The sequence below is a fragment of the Nerophis lumbriciformis genome, linkage group LG21 (assembly GCF_033978685.3).
Source record: "Nerophis lumbriciformis linkage group LG21, RoL_Nlum_v2.1, whole genome shotgun sequence".
Taxonomy (NCBI): Eukaryota; Metazoa; Chordata; class Actinopteri; order Syngnathiformes; family Syngnathidae; genus Nerophis; species Nerophis lumbriciformis.
Genome location: NC_084568.2, coordinates 118,850 through 139,284, shown reverse-complemented (window position 1 = coordinate 139,284; position 20,435 = coordinate 118,850). Strand labels below are relative to the sequence as shown.

The 20,435-nt window shown below is 41.4% G+C and overlaps 1 protein-coding gene across 1 annotated transcript in view; it reads right to left on the bottom strand.

Moving 5' to 3' along the window:
• Nucleotides 1-14,414, bottom strand: part of LOC133621278 (serine/threonine-protein kinase Sgk1) — a 39,202-nt gene extending 24,788 nt beyond the window's left edge. The window contains exon 1 of the mRNA XM_061983305.1: nt 14,326-14,414. Within this exon, the coding sequence (XP_061839289.1) occupies nt 14,326-14,413 (88 nt within the window). The 5' untranslated portion in view covers nt 14,414. The remainder of the gene's footprint in view (nt 1-14,325) is intronic.
• Between the last annotated feature and the right edge of the window lie 6,021 nt (nt 14,415-20,435).

Below are 20,435 nucleotides of genomic sequence, written 5' to 3'. Positions count from 1 at the left end.
AAAAAACGATACCGATATTTTCCGATATGACATTTTAAAGCATCGATAATATCTCTAGTTTCATTCATCTTCAAGTTGAAAACCCTCTTCTTTGTGTTTGCATGGTGCTTCTTTTGTCGTGCATGTGATGGTATCAAACGTGAAAGGAAGTGAGACTTGTGAAATGCACCGTGGGACAAACGGTCCGATACTGGCAGGTGCAGCAGAGCTGAAAGGCTGAGCAAGCAAACACTCGGCTCGGTTTACACCAAAGAAACACGTCCGATCCCACAACATGAAACCGAGCCCCCTCTCTTGGAATTATTCATGTGTGCAATGTTGTCGTCGTCGTTGTTATGTGTTAAGACACGCCTCTTTGCTTTTTTCCATTCGCATTGTTTGTTGGAGTGGCATTCCCCGATTAAGGATTGCAATGACCGCGAAAGGTATTTTTCCTGTTAACGTCAAAACACAACACGCAAGTGCAGGGCTGACGCACAAAACACAAGCAAAGGCCAAAAACACACTACTCATTACATCAGTAGAGCTACTGATGTAACCGTGTAATACTCTTCCTTTCCTTTCTTACTTTACCATCAATTGATTAACGTGGACTCTGACTCAAACAAGTTGAAAACCTTATTGGGGTCTTACTATTACTGGTCAATTGTACGGAATATCTACTGTACTGTGCGATCTCTAATAAAAGTCACAATCAATCAATCAATTCCGTATCAGTTGGTGGCAGCAGGTAGCTAATTGCTTTGTAGATGTCGGAAACAGCGGGAGGCAGTGTGCAGGTAAAAAGGTATCTAATGCTTGAACCAAAAATAAACAAAAGGTGAGTGCCCCTAAGGAAAGGCATTGAAGCTTAGGGAAGGCTATGCAGAACAAAACTAAAACTGAACTGGCTACAAAGTCAACAAAAACAAAATGCTGGACGACAGCAAAGACTTACTGTGGAGCAAAGACTGCGTCCACAATGTACATCCGAACATGACATGACAATCAACAATGTCCCCACAAAGAAGGATAAAAACAACTGCAATATTATTGATTGCTAAAACAAAGTAGATGCGGGAAATATCGCTCAAAGGAAGACATGAAACTGCTACAAGAAAATTCCCCCAAAAGAGAAAAAGCCACCAAAATAGGAGCGCAAGACAAGAAGTAAAACACTGCACACAGGAAAACAGCAAAAAAACTCAAAGTAAGTCAGGGTGTGATGTGACAGGTGGTGACAGTACACCTACTTTGAGACAAGAGCTATATTGATGCATGCTTGGTTATGCTTTAAAGTCATATCCACAACTTTTTATTGTCTACTGAGTTTCGCTTTTTGAATGATTTCTGCTGGTGGTGTGCCTACGCATTTTTTCAGCTCAAAAAAGGTTGAAAAACAGTGCATTAAACAGTGTAACAAGGTTTACCAAAATAAATGAAGTCAAGTTTGTCAGGACTAGGACTATGGCTAGGTTTGTTCTCCCGTGGTGCAAATGATTTGGACCAGACATGGCGTGAAGGTGAATACATTTGAAGTCTAACTCCAAAAAATACAAAAAAGGTATAAACAAAAGGCGCTCACAGCGGAGGTAAAACAACTTGGCTATGAAAACAAATAGTTGCACGTGGGCAAAAAAACTAAGGACATGAAGAAAAGTGGCTAACTGTGGCATGAATAGAAACAACTGCATGAAGTGCGCAGAGGTAAACAAAGTGTGAAGCAGAGAGTCAGGGGTGTGATGTCGCCAGGCAGACTTCCTGGCAACAATGGGTTGAAATAATAGTGACATGATTAAAGACAGGTGTGTGAGTCGTGAGGGCAGGTGAAAACTAATGGGTTGCTATGGTGACAAACGAGAGTGCACAATGAGTCCAAACGTGGAACAGGTGAAACTAATGGGTAACCATGGGAACAAGACAAGGGAGTGAAAAGCCAGAAACTAAAGAGTCCAATAACGAAATAAAACAAAACATGATTACATAGACATGACAAACATGGCACTGCCATATTTATTATTGAAGTCACAAAGTGCATTATTTTTGTTCAACATGCCTCAAAACAGCAGCTTGGAATTTGGGACATGCTCTCCCTGAGAGAGCATGAGGAGGTTGAGGCGGGCGGGGTTGGGGGACGGGGGGGACGGGGGGTTGAGATGGAGGTGCTAGGGGGGTGTATATTGTAGCGTCCCGGAAGAGTTAGTGCTGCAAGGGGTTTCTGGGTATTTGTTCTGTTGTGTTTATGTTGTGTTACGGTGCGGATGTTCTCCCGGAATGTGTTTGTCATTCTTTTTTGGTGTGGGTTCACAGTGTGGCGCATATTTGTAACAGTGTTAAAGTTGTTTATACGGCCACCCTCCGTGTGACCTGTATGGCTGTTGACCAAGTATGCGTTTGCATTCACTTGTGCGTGTGAAAAGCTGTAGATATTATGTGATTGGTTTATTTGCCCTACGCCCGTGTACCACTCCGCACAGCGGCGTTTTAAAAAGTCATACATGAAACCGATACCGATCATTTCCAATATTACATTTTAAAGCATTTATCGGCCGATAATATCGGCAGTCCCATATTATCGGACATCTCTATATAGTGCCGTTTTTGATTTATTAGTACCGCGATACTATACTAGTATCGGTATACCGTACAAGCCTACTACCTAGTTACGAATCGTTGATGTACCAGTCTGTGATTTGACAGTGTCTATGTGAAGTTACCAGGGACTTATGGTACCTTGTCAAATGTCCCTGCACCTGCAGGACAGTCGTTTGTCACATCGCTTCTGTTTCCTGCCACCCTTTGCTGTCTTGCGACTGATGCGTGAAAGACTCTCACTTTGTGACGAGCAGTTAAGGATAACGAGGATCCTCTGAAAGCTCTTCAACTGTCACACGTTAATTATCACGGTGCAGCTGGCGCCTTCTTGCTCATTTCGCCTCGTTTGTGCCAGTTTTACCCGTGAAACTAAAAAGGGATTTCCCTTGCACGAGTACGCAATCAGTAATAGCAGCCACTCTAATAAAAAGCCAAAACCACTAAAGTTGTTGTGTAAATGGTAAATAAAAACAATGATTTGCAAATCCTTTTCAACTTATATTCAATTGAATAGACTGCAAAGACAAGATATTTCATGTTCACACTAATAAACCTTGTTATTTTTTGCAAATATTAGCTCTTTTGGAATTTGACGCCTGCAGCATGCTTCAAAAAAAGCTGGCACAAGTGTCAAAAAAGACTGAGAAAGTTGAGGAATGCTCATTAAACTCTTATTTGGAACATCCCACAGGTGAACATGCTAATTGGGAACAGGTGGGTGCCATGATTGGGTATAAAAGCAGCTTCCATGAAATGCTCAGTCATTCACAAACAAGGAAGGGACGAGGGTCACCACTTTGTCAACAAATGCGTGAGCAAATTGTTTAAGAACAACATTTCTCGACCAGCTATTGCAAGGAATTTAGGGATTTCACCATCTATGGTCCGTAATTTCATCAAAAGGTTCAGAGAATCTGGAGAAAGGACGAAAACCAACATTGAATGACCTTCGATCCCTGCATCAAAAAGCGATATCAGTGTGTAAAGGATATCACCACATGGGCTCAGGAACACTTCAGAAAACCACTGTCAGTAACTACAGTTGGTCGCTACATCTGTAAGTGCAAGTTAAAACTCTACTATGCAAAGCCAAAGCCATTTATCAACAACACCCAGAAACGCCGCCGGCTTCGCTGAGCCCGAGCTCATCTAAGATGGACTGATTAAAAGTGGAAAAGTGTTCTGTGTTCTGACGAGTCCACATTTCAAATTGTTTTTGGAAACTGTGGACGTCGTGTCCTCTGGACCAAAGAGGAAAAGAACCATCTGGATTGTTATAGGCGCAAAGTGTAAAAGGCAGCATGTGTGATGGTATGGGGGTGTATTAGTGCCCAAGACATGGGTAACTTACACATCTGTGAAGGCACCATTAATGCTGAAAGGTACATACAAGTTTTGGAGCAATATATGTAACATTATCATGGACGCCCCTGCTTATTTCAGCAAGACAATGCCAAGCCACATCCTGAATAAAAACAGAATACAATGATTTGCAAATCCTTTTCAACTTATATTCAATTGAATAGACTGCAAAGACAAGATATTAATGTTCGAACTGCTAAACTTTGTTATTTTTGGCAAATATTAGCTCATTTTGGAATTTGATGCCTGCAACATGTTTAAAAAAAGCTAGCACAAGTGGCAAAAAAGACTGAGAAAGTTGAGGAATGCTCAACAAACGCTTATATGGAACATCCCACATAACACCATCCGGACTGTTCTAGGAGCAAAGTGTAAAAGGCAGCATGTGTGATGGTATGGGGGTGTATTAGTGCCCAAGACATGGGTAACTTACACATCTGTGAAGGCACCATTAATGCTGAAAGGTACATACAGGTTTTGGAGCAACATATGTTGCCATCCAAGCAACGTTTATTTGCTTATTTCAGCAAGACAATGCCAAGCCACGTGTTACAACAGCATGGCTTTATAGTAAAAGAGTGTGGGTACTAGACTGGCCTGCCTGTAGTCCAGACCTGTCTCCCATTGAAAATGTGTGGCGCATTATGAAGCCTAAAATAGCACAACGGAGACCCCCGGACTGTTGAACAACTTAAGCTGTACATCAAGCAAGAATGGGAAAGAATTCCACTTCAAAAATGTGTCTCCTCAGTTCCCAAACCTTTACTGAGTGTTGTTAAAAGGAAAGGCCATGTAACACAGTGGTAAAAATGCCCCTGTGACAACTTTTTTGCAATGTGTTGCTGCCATTAAATTCTAAGTCATGATTATTTGCAAAAACAAATGAAGTTTCTCAGTGTGAACATGAAATATCTTGTCTTTGCAGTCTATTCAATTGAATATAAGTTGAAAAGGATTTGCAAATCTTTGTTTTTATTTACCATTTACACATGGTTTTGGGTTTTGTACTTGTCCACAGAATAGCACCGACAACCTATGTAAAAGCTTATCCAGGTCTGCTGATTTTGTTCATAGAGCCAGTTAGCACGTAGGACACACAAAATGGGATTGATCTCCTCCGAGGAGACTTTAATATGTATGGTGGGCCCAGTGTTGTGGGTATGTATGGTGTAGTATGGTGGGCCCAGTGTTGTGGGTATGTATGGTGTAGTATGGTGGGCCCAGTGTTGTGGGTATGTATGGTGTAGTATGGTGGGCCCAGTGTTGTGGGTATGTATGGTGTAGTATGGTGGGCCCAGTGTTGTGGGTATGTATGGTGTAGTATGGTGGGCCCAGTGTTGTGGGTATGTATGGTGTAGTATGTTGGGCCCAGTGTTGTGGTATGTATGGTGTAGTATGGTGGGCCCAGTGTTGTGGGTATGTATGGTGTAGTATGTTGGGCCCAGTGTTGTGGGTATGTATGGTGTAGTATGGTGGGCCCAGTGTTGTGGGTATGTATGGTGTAGTATGGTGGGCCCAGTGTTGTGGGTATGTATGGTGTAGTATGGTGGGCCCAGTGTTGTGGGTATGTATGGTGTAGTATGGTGGGCCCAGTGTTGTGGGTATGTATGGTGTAGTATGGTGGGCCCAGTGTTGTGGGTATGTATGGTGTAGTATGGTGGGCCCAGTGTTGTGGGTATGTATGGTGTAGTATGTTGGGCCCAGTGTTGTGGTATGTATGGTGTAGTATGGTGGGCCCAGTGTTGTGGGTATGTATGGTGTAGTATGTTGGGCCCAGTGTTGTGGGTATGTATGGTGTAGTATGGTGGGCCCAGTGTTGTGGGTATGTATGGTGTAGTATGGTGGGCCCACAGTGTTGTGGGTATGTATGGTGTAGTATGGTGGGCCCAGTGTTGTGGGTATGTATGGTGTAGTATGGTGGGCCCAGTGTTGTGAGTATGTATGGTGTAGTATGGTGGGCCCAGTGTTGTGGGTATGTATGGTGTAGTATGGTGGGCCCAGTGTTGTGGGTATGTATGGTGTATTATGGTGGGCCCAGTGTTGTGGGTATGTATGGTGTAGTATGGTGGGCCCAGTGTTGTGGGTATGTATGGTGTAGTATGTTGGGCCCAGTGTTGTGGGTATGAGACTTTAATGGTGGGCCCAGTGTTGTGGGTATGTATGGTGTAGTATGGTGGGCCCAGTGTTGTGAGTATGTATGGTGTAGTATTGTGGGCCCAGTGTTGTGGGTATGAGACGACAGAAGGTAGAGGAATGAGTCACGCGGGCGGAGCCGACTGCATGCTGAGCAGAAGGGCTGCCGGCTAATGACCGTGTTGGTCATTTAATAGTCTGTTTTGGAAGGTGCGGGGGAGATCGTGAGCCTTCCGCCTCACACCCACGCAGTCACGACAGCTCTGCGCTATACTCGCCTGCAAAAGAATCCTCTTTCTTTCTCTATTGGCTCTGCGCATCCCTCTTACATACGCACGCCTAACTAGAGGCACAGTGCCATCACATTTGGCCGTGCAAGAATAACACTGCACGGATTTGCCAAATAAATCAGTTTCTTACGTTTTCACGCATGTTTGTTTAGCAGTGAGGTGCGGTGAGGTTGATGGCTGGTGAGGCACTGACTTCATCACAGTCACATTTACAAACATAAAGAGTATCTTATTCACCATTTGATTGGCAGCAGTTAACGGGTTATGTTTAAAAGCTCATACCAGCATTCTTCCCTGCTTGGCACTCAGCATCAAGGCTTGGAATTGGGGGTTAAATCACCAACAATTATTCCCGGGCGCGGCGCCGCTGCTGCCCACTGCTCCCCTCACCTCCCAGGGGGTGATCAAGGGACGGGTCAAATACAGAGGACAAATTTCATTACACCTAGTGTGTGTGTGACAATCATTGCTACTTTAACTTAACTTTAACTTTACACATACAAACTGTAGCACACAAAAAAGCACATTTAATAATAAAAAACTTTATTATGGTCTTACCTTTATGTAATATATTGAGTTGGAGGCAATAACCAGGTGAGGTGATGAAGTACGTCTCTTTACTGTAGACTTCAGAACAGACTCACACACTTGACGTCAGGTGCACAACACCACGTAAATCGTTGGCCAACCAAAAAGTAACCCCAGTACGCTATAGCCAACATTCACCAGGAGATGGCAACAGACAAACATAGATCACTCTATTACATTCCTCCCCTTTTAGAAATGTAGAAGTTGTCAGGATTTGTAGGTGCCGAACCCCAAGACGCAGAGAAGGCGGAAGGCATTGTGCAAGAAAACATGATTTAATTCAACACTAAGGCAAAACAACAAATGAAAGGGTAACAACAAAAGGCGCGCACAAGGCGGAGAACAAACTTGGTTATGAACTAAAATAGCACAGAGGCTAACTTTGGACAAGGAACAAAAACACTTACTGTGACACGAAGGAACTAGGACATGAGCAGAGTGAAACAAAAGTAGACAGAGCTACAACGACAAGTATTAAGACAGGTAGTAATGACAATGACAGTGACAATAATCCAGCACTGACTGGAGGGGAAGGCAGGTTTAAATAGCAGCTGGCTGATTGACACCAGGTGTGGCCAGGTGCCAATCAGCCACAGCTGAGGGGACACAGCACTCAGGGAGACAAGTAGGAAATAACCAAAATAAGAGCGTTGACAGGAAATGGCAGAGGAAAAACTAAAACTTGACCAAACTGTCAGGGACAAGCCTGACAGAAGTACGTTACTCAAAAGAAATAAACAACCCAATCAAAAAAATGCAGCAGCTCAATAAGAAGCCAAAAAGTGCAAAAACAATAATGTTGGTGTTGGAGGAGTTGTGAATGAATGAAATATGAAATCCGTGCTGCAGTCTGCAGGTGTACCTAATGTTGTGGCCCTGCAGTCATTCACAACTCCTCCAACACGAACATTATTGTTTTTGCACTTTCTGGCTTCTTATGAAATAACTTTTTTAAATAGATTCAATCTTGCACGTGGAAAGTTTAAGTGTGGGCTTTAGTTGATATAACACCCCCGTCGGGGGGTGCATTCTACGGCGGGAGTGCATTCTCTACCACCAGGAGGCGGGATTACTGCGAGCCTCACACAGTGCATCTTCGCAGCAGTTTTATGATTGCTCAGCACAAGAAATACGTTACACACATACAGTTGTTGACAAAATACACTGTACATTATATACCTCAGCTAACTAAACTATGGAAATGTATAATATAATTCATATAGCAATACAGTCTCACTGCACAGCAGGCCAGCAGTTAGCCGAGTCCATCCATGTTGAGGCACTGAGTGACGTGCCTCAACTGGCTGCTGTTCACCGCACCGTCTCTTCTCAGTATTTGAACGGCAAATGTGAAAATTCAGCGATTTTGAATAAAAAATAATCTAAAACTGGTGAAGTTAAATGGAAAATAACTTTATAGTATAATCACTGGATACATTCAACAATTTAATTATTTTTTTTTCTTTTTACATTTTTTTTCTTTCCATGATGGCAGGTGAGGCGGGGCCTAACCTGCCTCTAGTGACTGCACGTCACTGTTGTTTACATCTTGAATCGACCTATCCTTTGCTTTGGGTTGATTGATGTCCTTTCAGATCATTTAGCTTTGTAGGATTGTGGGTAAAGCAAGAGAATGCTACATGCTAATAACATAGAGTTAGTAGCTGTCAGGATTACATTTCAACATCAATGGCATTAATGGAAATAACGGAAGAGACGACCATTGCAATGGATAGCAAAAACATTTGCTAAAAAGCATTCTCTACATGAGCTTCAAGCACACCTGTGAAGTGAAAACCATTTCAGGTGACTACCTCTTGAAGCTCATGGAGAGAATGCCAAGAGTGTGCGAAAAAGTAATCAGAGCGAAGGGTGGCTGTTTTGAAGAAACTAGAATATAAAACATGTTTTCAGTTATTTCACCTTTTTTTTGTGAAGTACATAACTCCACATGTGTTCATTCATAGTTTTCATGTGACAATCTACAATGTAAATAGTCATGAAAATAAAGAAAAGGCTTTGAAATGGGAAGGTGTCCAAACTTATGGCCTGTACTGTGTGTATATATATATGCATGTATATATGTATGTATGTATATATATATATATACAAACCCCATTTCCATATGAGTTGGGAAATTGTGTTAGATGTAAATATAAACAGAATACAATGATTTGCAAATCATTTTCAAGCCATATTCAGTTGAATATGCTACAAAGACAACATATTTGATGTTCAAACTCATAAACATTTTGCAAATAATCATTAACTTTAGAATTTGATGGCAGCAACACATGACAAAGAAGTTGGGAAAGGTGGCAATAAATACTGATAAAGTTGAGGAATGCTCATCAAACACTTATTTGGAACATCCCACAGGTGTGCAGGCTAATTGGGAACAGGTGGGTGCCATGATTGGGTATAAAAGTAGATTCCATGAAATGCTCAGTCATTCACAAACAAGGATGGGGCGAGGGTCACCACTTTGTCAACAAATGCGTGAGCAAATTGTTGAACAGTTTAAGAAAAACCTTTCTCAACCAGCTATTGCAAGGAATTTAGGGATTTCACCATCTACGCTCCGTAATATCATCAAAAGGTTCAGAGAATGTGGAGAAATCACTGCACGTAAGCAGCTAAGCCCGTGACCTTCCATCCCTCAGGCTGTACTGCATCAACAAGCGACATCAGTGTGTAAAGGATATCACCACATGGGCTCAGGAACACTTCAGAAACCCACTGTCAGTAACTACAGTTGGTCGCTACATCTGTAAGTGCAAGTTAAAACTCTCCTATGCAAGGCGAAAACCGTTTATCAACAACACCCAGAAACGCCGTCGGCTTCGCTGGGCCTGAGCTCATCTTAGATGGACTGATACAAAGTGGAAAAGTGTTCTGTGGTCTGATGAGTCCACATTTCAAATTGTTTTTGGAAACTGTGGACGTCGTGTCTTCCGGACCAAAGAGGAAAATAACAATTTTTGGCGCAAAGTGTAAAAGGCAGCATGTGTGATGGTATGGGGGTGTATTAGTGGCCAAGACATGGGTAACTTACACATCTGTGAAGGCACCATTAATGCTGAAAGGTACATACAGGTTTTGGAGCAACATATGTTGCCATCCAAGCAACGTTACCATGGACGCCCCTGCTTATTTCAGCAAGACAATGCCAAGCCACGTGTTACATCAACGTGGCTTCATAGTACTAGACTGGCCTGCCTGTAGTCCAGACCTGTCTCCCATTGAACATGTGTGGCGCATTATGAAGCCTAAAATAGCAGAAGGGAGACCCCCGGACTGTTGAACAACTTAAGCTGTACATCAAGCAAGAATGGGAAAGAATTCCACCTGAGAAGCTTCAAAAATGTGTCTCCTCAGTTCCCAAACCTTTACTGAGTGTTGTTAAAAGGAAAGGCCATGTAACACAGTGGTGAACATGCCCTTTCCCAACTACTTTGGCACGTGTTGCAGCCATCAAATTCTAAGTTAATTATTATTTGCAAAAAAAAAAAAAAAAGTTTATGAGTTTGAACATGAAATATGTTGTCTTTGTAGCATATTCAACTGAATATGGCTTGAAAAGGATTTGCAAATCATTGTATTCCGTTTTTATTTACATCTGGAAAGGGGGTTTGTATAAAAAGTGAAAGTCAATGACAGCATGTTCTGATGAAGCCTCCTCGGATGAGCGACAAAACGTCTTCCAAGATGACTTATCTTCATTTCCCGCATTTCCGGAAAATATTTCTTTGATGAGATAATGAAGGCTGGGGATGTTTTATTTCTTACGTGACGTCTCAGACACACATCGCATCAGACGCCTGACTTCAGTCTGAAAGAGGAACATGTGACTGGGCATGTGCTTAATCTGCTGTAAAACAAGTAATAATAACTAACCCAATATAGCATATCAGCATATTTCATCAGCAGTCAATCCAGTCTGCGGTCAGCTGAGGGTTAAATCTATCATAATGGACAAGAGCTGAGACAAAAAGTGGAACAAGTAAATGCAATGAAGATTGAATGCCAAATTATACCAAGTCAAGCAATTATACATTCACATTCAATACCAGTTGGTTTGTAATAGGACTGATGGAACAACATGATTTACATCTCATATTGTAATGATGGGTGTGCTCATTTTCAGCCCTGGAGTTGCCTTTTCGTCCCGCTAGCTCATCTCGATGACAGTGTAGAATAGCACATTATACAAAATCAGTTAGCAACGCTTTACTTTGAAAACAAAAAGCCTTTTCATCGCCCTCCTGGCTCTTTTTACAACCCATTTGATTTTCTTTGTTTGCGTCCACATCGGACGTGGCGTGCGTGTTGGTTTGGACTCCAGGTTGCAGAGCAAGGAAGGCAAAGTACAGGCAAGAAGTTCATTCAATTAAAAATACACCGGTTGTGCAAAACAAATCTAGTGCAGCACGGGAGTGCACGGACAAAAAAAACCAACCTTGTCAGGGTATAAAGCAAAAGAGCAAAAGGTGAAACAAAATAGGCTAGATCAGAGGTGTCAAAGTTGTTTTCACTGAGGGCCACATCGCAGTTATGTTTCTTTATATATATATATATATATATATACACCAGAGGGCAGTGAATGCTATTATTACACCATTTTTTGAATACATTTTATTAGTAGATTTTTTTTAAACTAAAATGTAAAAACAATTTGGTAAATTGCAATAATTTCACCTCTTAATGTCGTGTATATTACTGTAAATGGAAAAAACAGAACTACTGTTTTTATGGTAAAGAAAAGGCAGCTCATTTGCCAGAATTTTATTATAAAATGTAAATTTTTTTTTTTTTACTGTAAATACAAAAACCTCCAATTTTACAATAAAATGTTGGCACCTGAGCTGCCAGTTTTTATTTTTATTTTTTTTTATACTGCAAATTAACAACTGTAGATGTGTAAAATGTGTTGCTGCCATTAAATGTTCCAAATAAGTGTTTGATGAGCATTCCTCAACTTTCTCCGTCTTTTTTGCCACTTGTGCCAGCTTTTAAAAAAAAAAATGTTGCAGGCATCAAATTCCAAATGAGCTTAACATTTGCAAAAAAATAACAAAGTTCACCAGTTGGAACGTTAAGTATCTTGTCTTTGCAGTCTATTCAACTGAATATAAGTTGAGGAGAGGCCGACTTTGAAGCAATGGATGGAAATCACAATGGACATATATCAAATGGAGAAGATAACTGCCTTTATTAATTACAAATTGGAGACATTTACTTCATACTGGGAAAACTGGGTCAATTATGTCACGCCCCATAAGCCTGACTTTAATTTTTTGAATTAGTGATTGTAATGCTTAAAAAAAAAAAAAAAAGGATTACTCTGCTCTAAATGTCAAAATATTTTTTGTTTATATCCCAACCATACCACCCCCCCAAAAAAATAAAAGAAAGAAACAGCAAAAAAACTAAATAGTATCTACAAATACATCAATTAAATAAACAAAAAGGAAATAATAATACTTTAATGATAATAATCAGAAATAAAATAAACCAATATAAACACATACATATATGTATATATATGTTTATATTGTTCTATTTTATTTTTGATTATTATCATTAATGTATTATTATTATGTATAAACACATATATATATATATATATATATATATATATATATATATATATATATATGTTTGTACTGCTTTATTTTATTTCTGATTATCATCATTAATGTATTATTATTTCTTTTTTTTTTGCCCAAAAAATATTTTGACATTTAGAGCAGACAACAGATATATGATGTATGTGAATATGATGTAATGGATAGGAATGTCTGATGCTGCACTGCAAAAAGTCAGTGTTCAAAAAGAAGAAAAAAAAAATACAAAAAAGAGGGGTATTTTATTTTGAACTAAGCAAAATTATCTGCCAATAGAACAAGAACATTTGGCTTGTCAAGACTTTCCAAAACAAGTAAAATCACCTAACCTCAATGTACCCCAAAATACCTTCAAATAAGTATATTCTCACTAATAACAAGTGTACTACTATATGAGTACGTATTTTCTATTGTTTCATTGAAAATAAAACATCAAAGTCCATTTGGCTGTCATCTGTTTTAATTATGAGACACAATTGTGTCAAAGTCATGATTGTTTTTTTCATGCTTGAAATAAGAAATGATGACTTTAAAAAAGTAGTTTTATACTTGTGAGTGTTGATGACACAACACTTGATATTCTAGTTTCAAGCATGTTTTACTCAATATAGCTCATCACATCTCAGCAACAAGCTGTAATATCTTACTGACATCATTTAGGACCAAAACCCTTAAAACAAGTAAAACACTCTAACATCAAATCTGCTTAGTGAGAAGAATGATCTTATCAGACAGAAAATAAGCAAATATCACCCTTATTTGACATATTTCATCTTACTTAGATTTCACTTTTTGCAGTGTGGATGTCAATAAAAAGAAAAAGAAAAAGAAAAGAAAAGAAAATGATTTTCAAATCATTGTGTTCTGTTTTCATTTACCTTGAAAATAATGAAATGCGCTACATGATATTACAACGTGCCAACTTCACTGGTTTTGGGTTTTGTATTTTGTTTAGAGTTCAAAATTGCATTTTATTTTGTGCGCAGCATAGATTTGCTAAATTGCGCACTGCTCACGTCTCTCAGAGTATTTTCCCCCGGTCACATCTCACATTCGTGCAGCCACTTGTTGCCGGGCAGAGTTCACAGGGCTCGCTTCTAACTGCCCCTTTTTGCAAAAACACTCCTCAATACATTTAAAGGGTTTTAGTCAAGAAATGAGCTCCTTCTTTGAAAAAAAAAATCCCGCGTTCTTTGCTAAAGCCTCAGGTGAGGAATGGTGTAGGACAAGAGGACTTGTACTGAGGCTAAAGCAAGTCAGGTGAGGAATGGTGTAGGACAAGAGGACTTGTGAGGAATGGTGTAGGACAAGAGGACTTGTGAGGAATGGTGTAGGACAAGAGGACTTGTGAGGAATGGTGTAGGACAAGAGGACTTGTGAGGAATGGTGTAGGACAAGAGGACTTGCACTGAGGCTAAAGCAAGTCAGGTGAGGAATGGTGTAGGACAAGAGGACTTGTGAGGAATGGTGTAGGACAAGAGGACTTGTGAGGAATGGTGTAGGACAAGAGGACTTGTGAGGAATGGTGTAGGACAAGAGGACTTGTGAGGAATGGTGTAGGACAAGAGGACTTGTGAGGAATGGTGTCGGACAAGAGGACTTGCAAGTGGAGGAAGGCCTTTGAATGCAGTCCCTTATGTAACTGACTCCCACGCAGGCTAAACATGCCTGGGCCGGTCTCAAGGTGCATGCGTGTATTCCAGCACCCACACAATCTCATTACACGGACGACGACTCAAAGGTGCACCTACCTATGATGGATTTCTTGCCCGTCTTCATCTCTCCTCCGTCATATATTTCCAATCTGCGACGGGAGACTATTTGTCTGCAGCCCAGCATCCAGATATCTGCCACCGCAGCCTGGGCACACACCTCTCTCTCTTCCTTTTCCACTTAAAGGCAAACAACTTTGCCTCGCCGTGGTTCCTCCCCCCCCCCTTTATTCCGATTCGACAATGTCGCTGAAACCGAAGATCTGCGACGCACCCGCCTCGCCTCGCAAAACAAAAAGGCAGGTGTTTGGTTACCCGACGGCACGGGTGTCCCGTGGGGACCCCCTGGTCTCCATGATGAAGGAACCACAGGAGGCAAAGGGAGAACAGTCAGCTTTTAAGTGTCTACTTTAACACCTCCAATGCCACTCAGGTGTTTAATGGACAAAACGATGCCATCAGCAAACCACAAAAATGTTCAAGTTAAAGTAGCAATGATTGTCACACACACACTCGGTGTGGTGAAATTTGTCCTCTGCATTTGACCCATCCCCTTGTTCATCCCCCTGGGAGGTGAGGGGAGCAGTGAGCAGAATAATTTTTGGTGATTTAACCCCCAATTCCAACCCTTGATGCTGAGTGCCAAGCAGGGAGGTAATGGCTCCCATTTTTATAGTCTTTGGTATGACTCGGCCGGGGTTTCAACTCACGACCTAACGATCTCAGGGCGGACACTCTAACCCAGGCCTGGGCAATTATTTTGACTCGGGGGCCACATTTAGAGACACAAATGTGTCTGGGGGCCGGTATATCTATTTTTAGGAACACTAATACAAAACCTCACAATAATGTCTGATTGAATGCTAAAAACGTTATGACAGACCGCCTTAAAAGACGCAATGGAATTTTAATTTGATCTATGAACGATAAAACACTGAATATTGACAAAATGTGAATGTCACACCCCCTTTCGATCGGCATATTTTACAATCAAGTGAAACGCAACAAAAATGCAACAAACAGTGAAATATGAACGCGAAGGGTACAAAATAAACCCCACCTACAATCTGATACATCACTAAGCTTTAGAACTTTGTTGTGAAAATCTCCTTCCGCGTCTGTGGAAACGCTTCCCACCCACACTGCTTGGTGCCTCGTCTGAGCTGCTGTGACTTAGATGACCATAGTAACTAATTAGCTTACCATATTAATTAATTAGATTACCATAGTAACTAGTATATCATCCAAAAGCGCAGATTCCAACCATTGAAATACTTTGTATTAGGGATGTCCGATAATATCGGACTGCCGATATTATCAGCCGATAAATTCTTTAAAATGTAATATCGGAAATTATCGGTGTCGGTTTCAAAATTATGGGTATCGGTTTCAAAAAGTAACATTTGTGACTTTTTAAAAGGCCGCTGTGTACACGGACGTAGGGAGAAGTACAGAGCGCCAATAAACCTTAAAGGCACTGCCTTGGCGTGCCGGCCCAGTCACATAATATCTACGGCTTTTGATACACTCACAATTGAATGCAACGCATACTTGGTCAACAGCCATACAGGTCACACTGAGAGTGGCCGTATAAACAACTTTAACACTGTTACAAATATGCGCCACACTGTGAACCCACACCAAACAAGAATGACAAACACATTTCGGGAGAACATCCGCACCGTAACACAACATAACAACAACAGAAAAAATACCCAGAACCCCTTGCAACACTAACTCTTGCGGGACGCTACAATATACACCCCCCCATGTTGACATTTTTTTCCATTACTTGAGTTGATTTATTTTGGACAACCTTGTTACATTGTTTAATGCATCCAGCGGGGCATCACAACAAAATTAGGCATAATAATGTGTTGATTCCACCACTGTATATATCGGTATCGCTTGATATCGGAATCGGTAATTAAGAGTTGGACAATATCGGAATATCGGCAAAAAAGCCATTATCGGACATCTCTACTTTGTATAGTTGAAGACTTACGGTCATTAGAAAACATGACTGCACATTCCATCTTAAAGATCTAAAAAAAAATATTTGGGAATGTCCGGCGGGTCAGATTGAAAAGCTGCATGTGGCCCCCGGGCCTTCATTTGTCCAGGTCTGATCTAACCACTAGGCCACTTTTGAAGGAGCCGTTTTATGGCATCACTCGTGGAAAAGGGCTTCTTCATAGAAGAAGAAAAAAGAAAAGAAAAAAGGCTTCGCTACATATCTTAAAATACGACCTATAGTTCTGCCGACTTTTAACGAAAATTGATAATGATCCGTGGCCGATCGATCAGCACATCCCGAGTCAAGACAGCTGACAGACACCATCTGAGTGATAAGGAGAACATTTACGTCCAATTTTTGCATCGTTCCAGTTTGACGGATCTGATACATGGTCAGAGTGCACAAGCGATACGACCGTGACGGAAATTGCCGAAGATATTCGAAGCGGAATATTCAAAATGAGACTGAGTTTGTGGCATTCTGTGACGTTAAGACAATATTTTGTGGATTTGGTTTAATGCAGTGTTTTTCAACCACTGAGATACAGTTTTTCAACCACTGAGATACAGTTTTTCAACCACTGAGATACAGTCTGGTGTGCCGTGGGAGATCATCTAATTTCACCTATTTGGGGTAAAACATATTTTTTGCAAAGCAGTAATTATAGTCTGCAAATGATGTGTTGTTGTTGAGTGTCGGTGCTGTCTAGAGCTCGGCAGAGTAACCGTGTAATACTCTTCCATATCAGTAGGTGGCAGCCGGTAGCTAATTGCTTTGTAGATGTCGGAAACAGCGGGAGGCAGCGTGCAGGTAAAAGGGTATCTAATGCTTAAACAAAAAGTAAACAAAAGGTGAGTGCCCCTAAGAAAAGGCATTGAAGCTTAGGGTAGGCTATGTAGAACGAAATTAAAACTGAACTGGCTACAAAGTAAACAAAAACAGAATGCTGGACGACAGCAAAGACTTACTGTGGAGCAAAGACGGCGTCCACAATGTACATCCGAACATGACGTGACAATCAACAATGTCCCCACAAAGAAGGATAAAAACAAAGTAGATGCGGGAAATATCGCTCAAAGGAAGACATGAAACTGCTACCGAAAAACACCAAAAAAAGAGAAAAAGCCACCAAAATAGGAGCACGAGACAAGAACTAAAACACTACACACCAAAAAACTCCAAATAAGTCAGGGTGTGATGCGACAGGTGGTGACAGTACACCTGCTTTGAGACAAGAGCTATAGTGATGCATGCTTGGTTATGGTTTGAAGTCATATCCAACAACGACTTTTTACTGTCAACTGAGTTTAGTTTTTTAATGATTTCTGCTGGTGGTGTGCCTCCGCATTTTTTTCAACGCAAAAAATGTGCGTCGGCTCAAAAAAGGTTGAAAAACACTGCTTTAATGGATGCAATGAAACACAATTAAGCATATAAAGTCAGCTCGTGTTTCCACTCCGCTGGTACCGTGAAAACATTCTCCTGTGGCACAATGAGATGTAAACATGGGATAAAGTCCTCATTCCTGTAGCATTGTGTCTGTAGAATATATCCTTTTTATTAACATTCCAGACACCGCCTGAGGCCATATATTAGTTTTAAAAGCCTCCTTTAGAACGTTATTGCGAACAACATGCACAACTGGCGGGTGTTTACGGACCAGGTCACGTCCAAATGAGGCAGAATCGGAGCCAGAGTAGATCCCGGAGAATTGCACTTGACCTCCTTCAGGAGGTGTGGGAGCTTATTCAAAATGTTTAGCATGCCTTGCACACAACAATGACTTCATTGCTACCAAAGTTGCCTCCGGTTGTGATAGTAGAATATGTATACAATACAAAAGTATTTCTTAGGTTATTTTTGTCCATGGGGTGTATTTTGTGCAGCACTTCCTGTTCTGTGGTCGGTAATCTTCCTCCGTAATAATTTTCTGAATTGTAAAGTCTAAAGTTGTGTTATTGACACACTCATTGAGTAAGTTGAATGAAAAGTGTGTTTCCTGGCCTGCTGATAAAGTGTTACCTCAGAGCAACTTCTTCCCATCAATGAGCAGCGAGTGTCTTTAATCCATGGCTAAAACAACCAACACTTGAATGAAACAGAGCACTTGTTATTTCACACAGTTTGTTTTGCTTTTTGTTTTGTGGTCTTTAATGCAATTTCCCCTGGAGGTGAAATGAAAGATCATAGAACTTCAATTGAGCGACGCTTGGTTTTTGCAAAAAGAACCTTGGCTCTGGCGTCACTTTCCATGACTTGATCAACTGGTAAATTAGTCCGACACTAGCAGATGACATGGCACCCCAAACCATCACCCAACCATGCAAATTTTGCATTTCCTTTGGAAATCGAGGTCCCAGAGTCTGGAGGAAGACAGGAGAGGCACAGGATCCACGTTGCCTGATGTCTAGTGTAAAGTTTCCACCATCAGTGATGGTTTGGGGTGCCATGTCATCTGCTGGTGTCGGTCCACTCTGTTTCCTGAGATCCAGGGTCAACGCAGCCGTCTACCAGCAAGTTTTAGAGCACTTCATGCTTCCTGCTGCTGACCTGCTCTATGGAGATGGAGATTTCAAGTTCCAACAGGACTTGGCGCCTGCACACAGCGCAAAATCTACCCGTGCCTGGTTTACGGACCATGGTATTTCTGTTCTAAATTGGCCCGCCAACTCCCCTGACCTTAGCCCCATAGAAAATCTGTGGGGTATTGTGAAAAGGAAGATGCAGAATGCCAGACCCAAAAACGCAGAAGAGTTGAAGGCCACTATCAGAGCAACCTGGGCTCTCATAACACCTGAGCAGTGCCAGAAACTCATGGACTCCATGCCACGCCGCATTAACGCAGTAATTGAGGCAAAAGGAGCTCCAACCAAGTATTGAGTATTGTACATGCTCATATTTTTCATTTTCATACTTTTCAGTTGGCCAACATTTCTAAAAATCCCTTTTTTGTATTAGCCTTAAGTAATATTCTAATTTTGTGACACACGGAATTTTGGATTTTCATTTGTTGCCACTTCAAATCATCAAAATTAAATGAAATAAACATTTGAATGCATCAGTCTGTGTGCAATGAATAAATATAATGTACAAGTTACACCTTTTGAATGCAATTACTGAAATAAATCAAGTTTTTCAAAATATTCTAATTTACTGGCTTTTACCTGTGTATATATATATTTGACAAACTTGCTTTGGTTTTTGGCTGAGACTAGGGATCTTAGGCTGGAAAATCATTGTTGTAAGCCCTTTTTTCGACATTATTTTGTTTGTGCATTCGAACCAAATGTGACATGTAGCGTTAATATTGTTAAGGTGGTAACTGTGTGACTGGTAGGAAAAAGAGAGCTATTGACGGTATCCGTGTCTGAATGAGAGATGGTTTATATGATGGTTTGTGGACATGTTTGCTCAATATTAAGTCTGTTTCTTTACATTGAATAAGTCGTCCTGCTCCCTAACCCCAATGGCGGGTTGGGACATACCACTTTTACACCCCAATGGCGGGTCGGGACATACCACTTTGACACCACAATGGCGGGTCGGGACATACCACTTTTACACCCCAATGGCGGGTCGGGACATACCACTTTTACACCCCAATGGCGGGTCGGGACATACCACTTTTACACCCCAATGGCGGGTCGGGACATACCACTTTTACACCCCAATGGCGGGTCGGGACATACCACTTTTACACCCCAATGGCGGGTTGGGACATACCACTTTGACAACACAATGGCGGGTTGGGACATACCACTTTGACAACACAATGGCGGGTCGGGACATACCACTTTTACACCCCAATGGCGGGTCGGGACATACCACTTTTACACCCCAATGGCGGGTCGGGACATACCACTTTTACACCCCAATGGCGGGTCGGGACATACCACTTTTACACCCCAATGGCGGGTCGGGACATACCACTTTGACACCACAATGGCGGGTCGGGACATACCACTTTGACACCACAGATTTGCATGCAATTGAAATGTGTAAGAAGCACATGATGGCGGGTGTGTGGATGTGACTCGCTGACAACCTTTGGCGTCATCGCACGGCCTGCTCCTTGCACATAAACAACCAGTCGTTATCTTTGTTTGCACTATGGAGGTTTGTGTTCATAGAG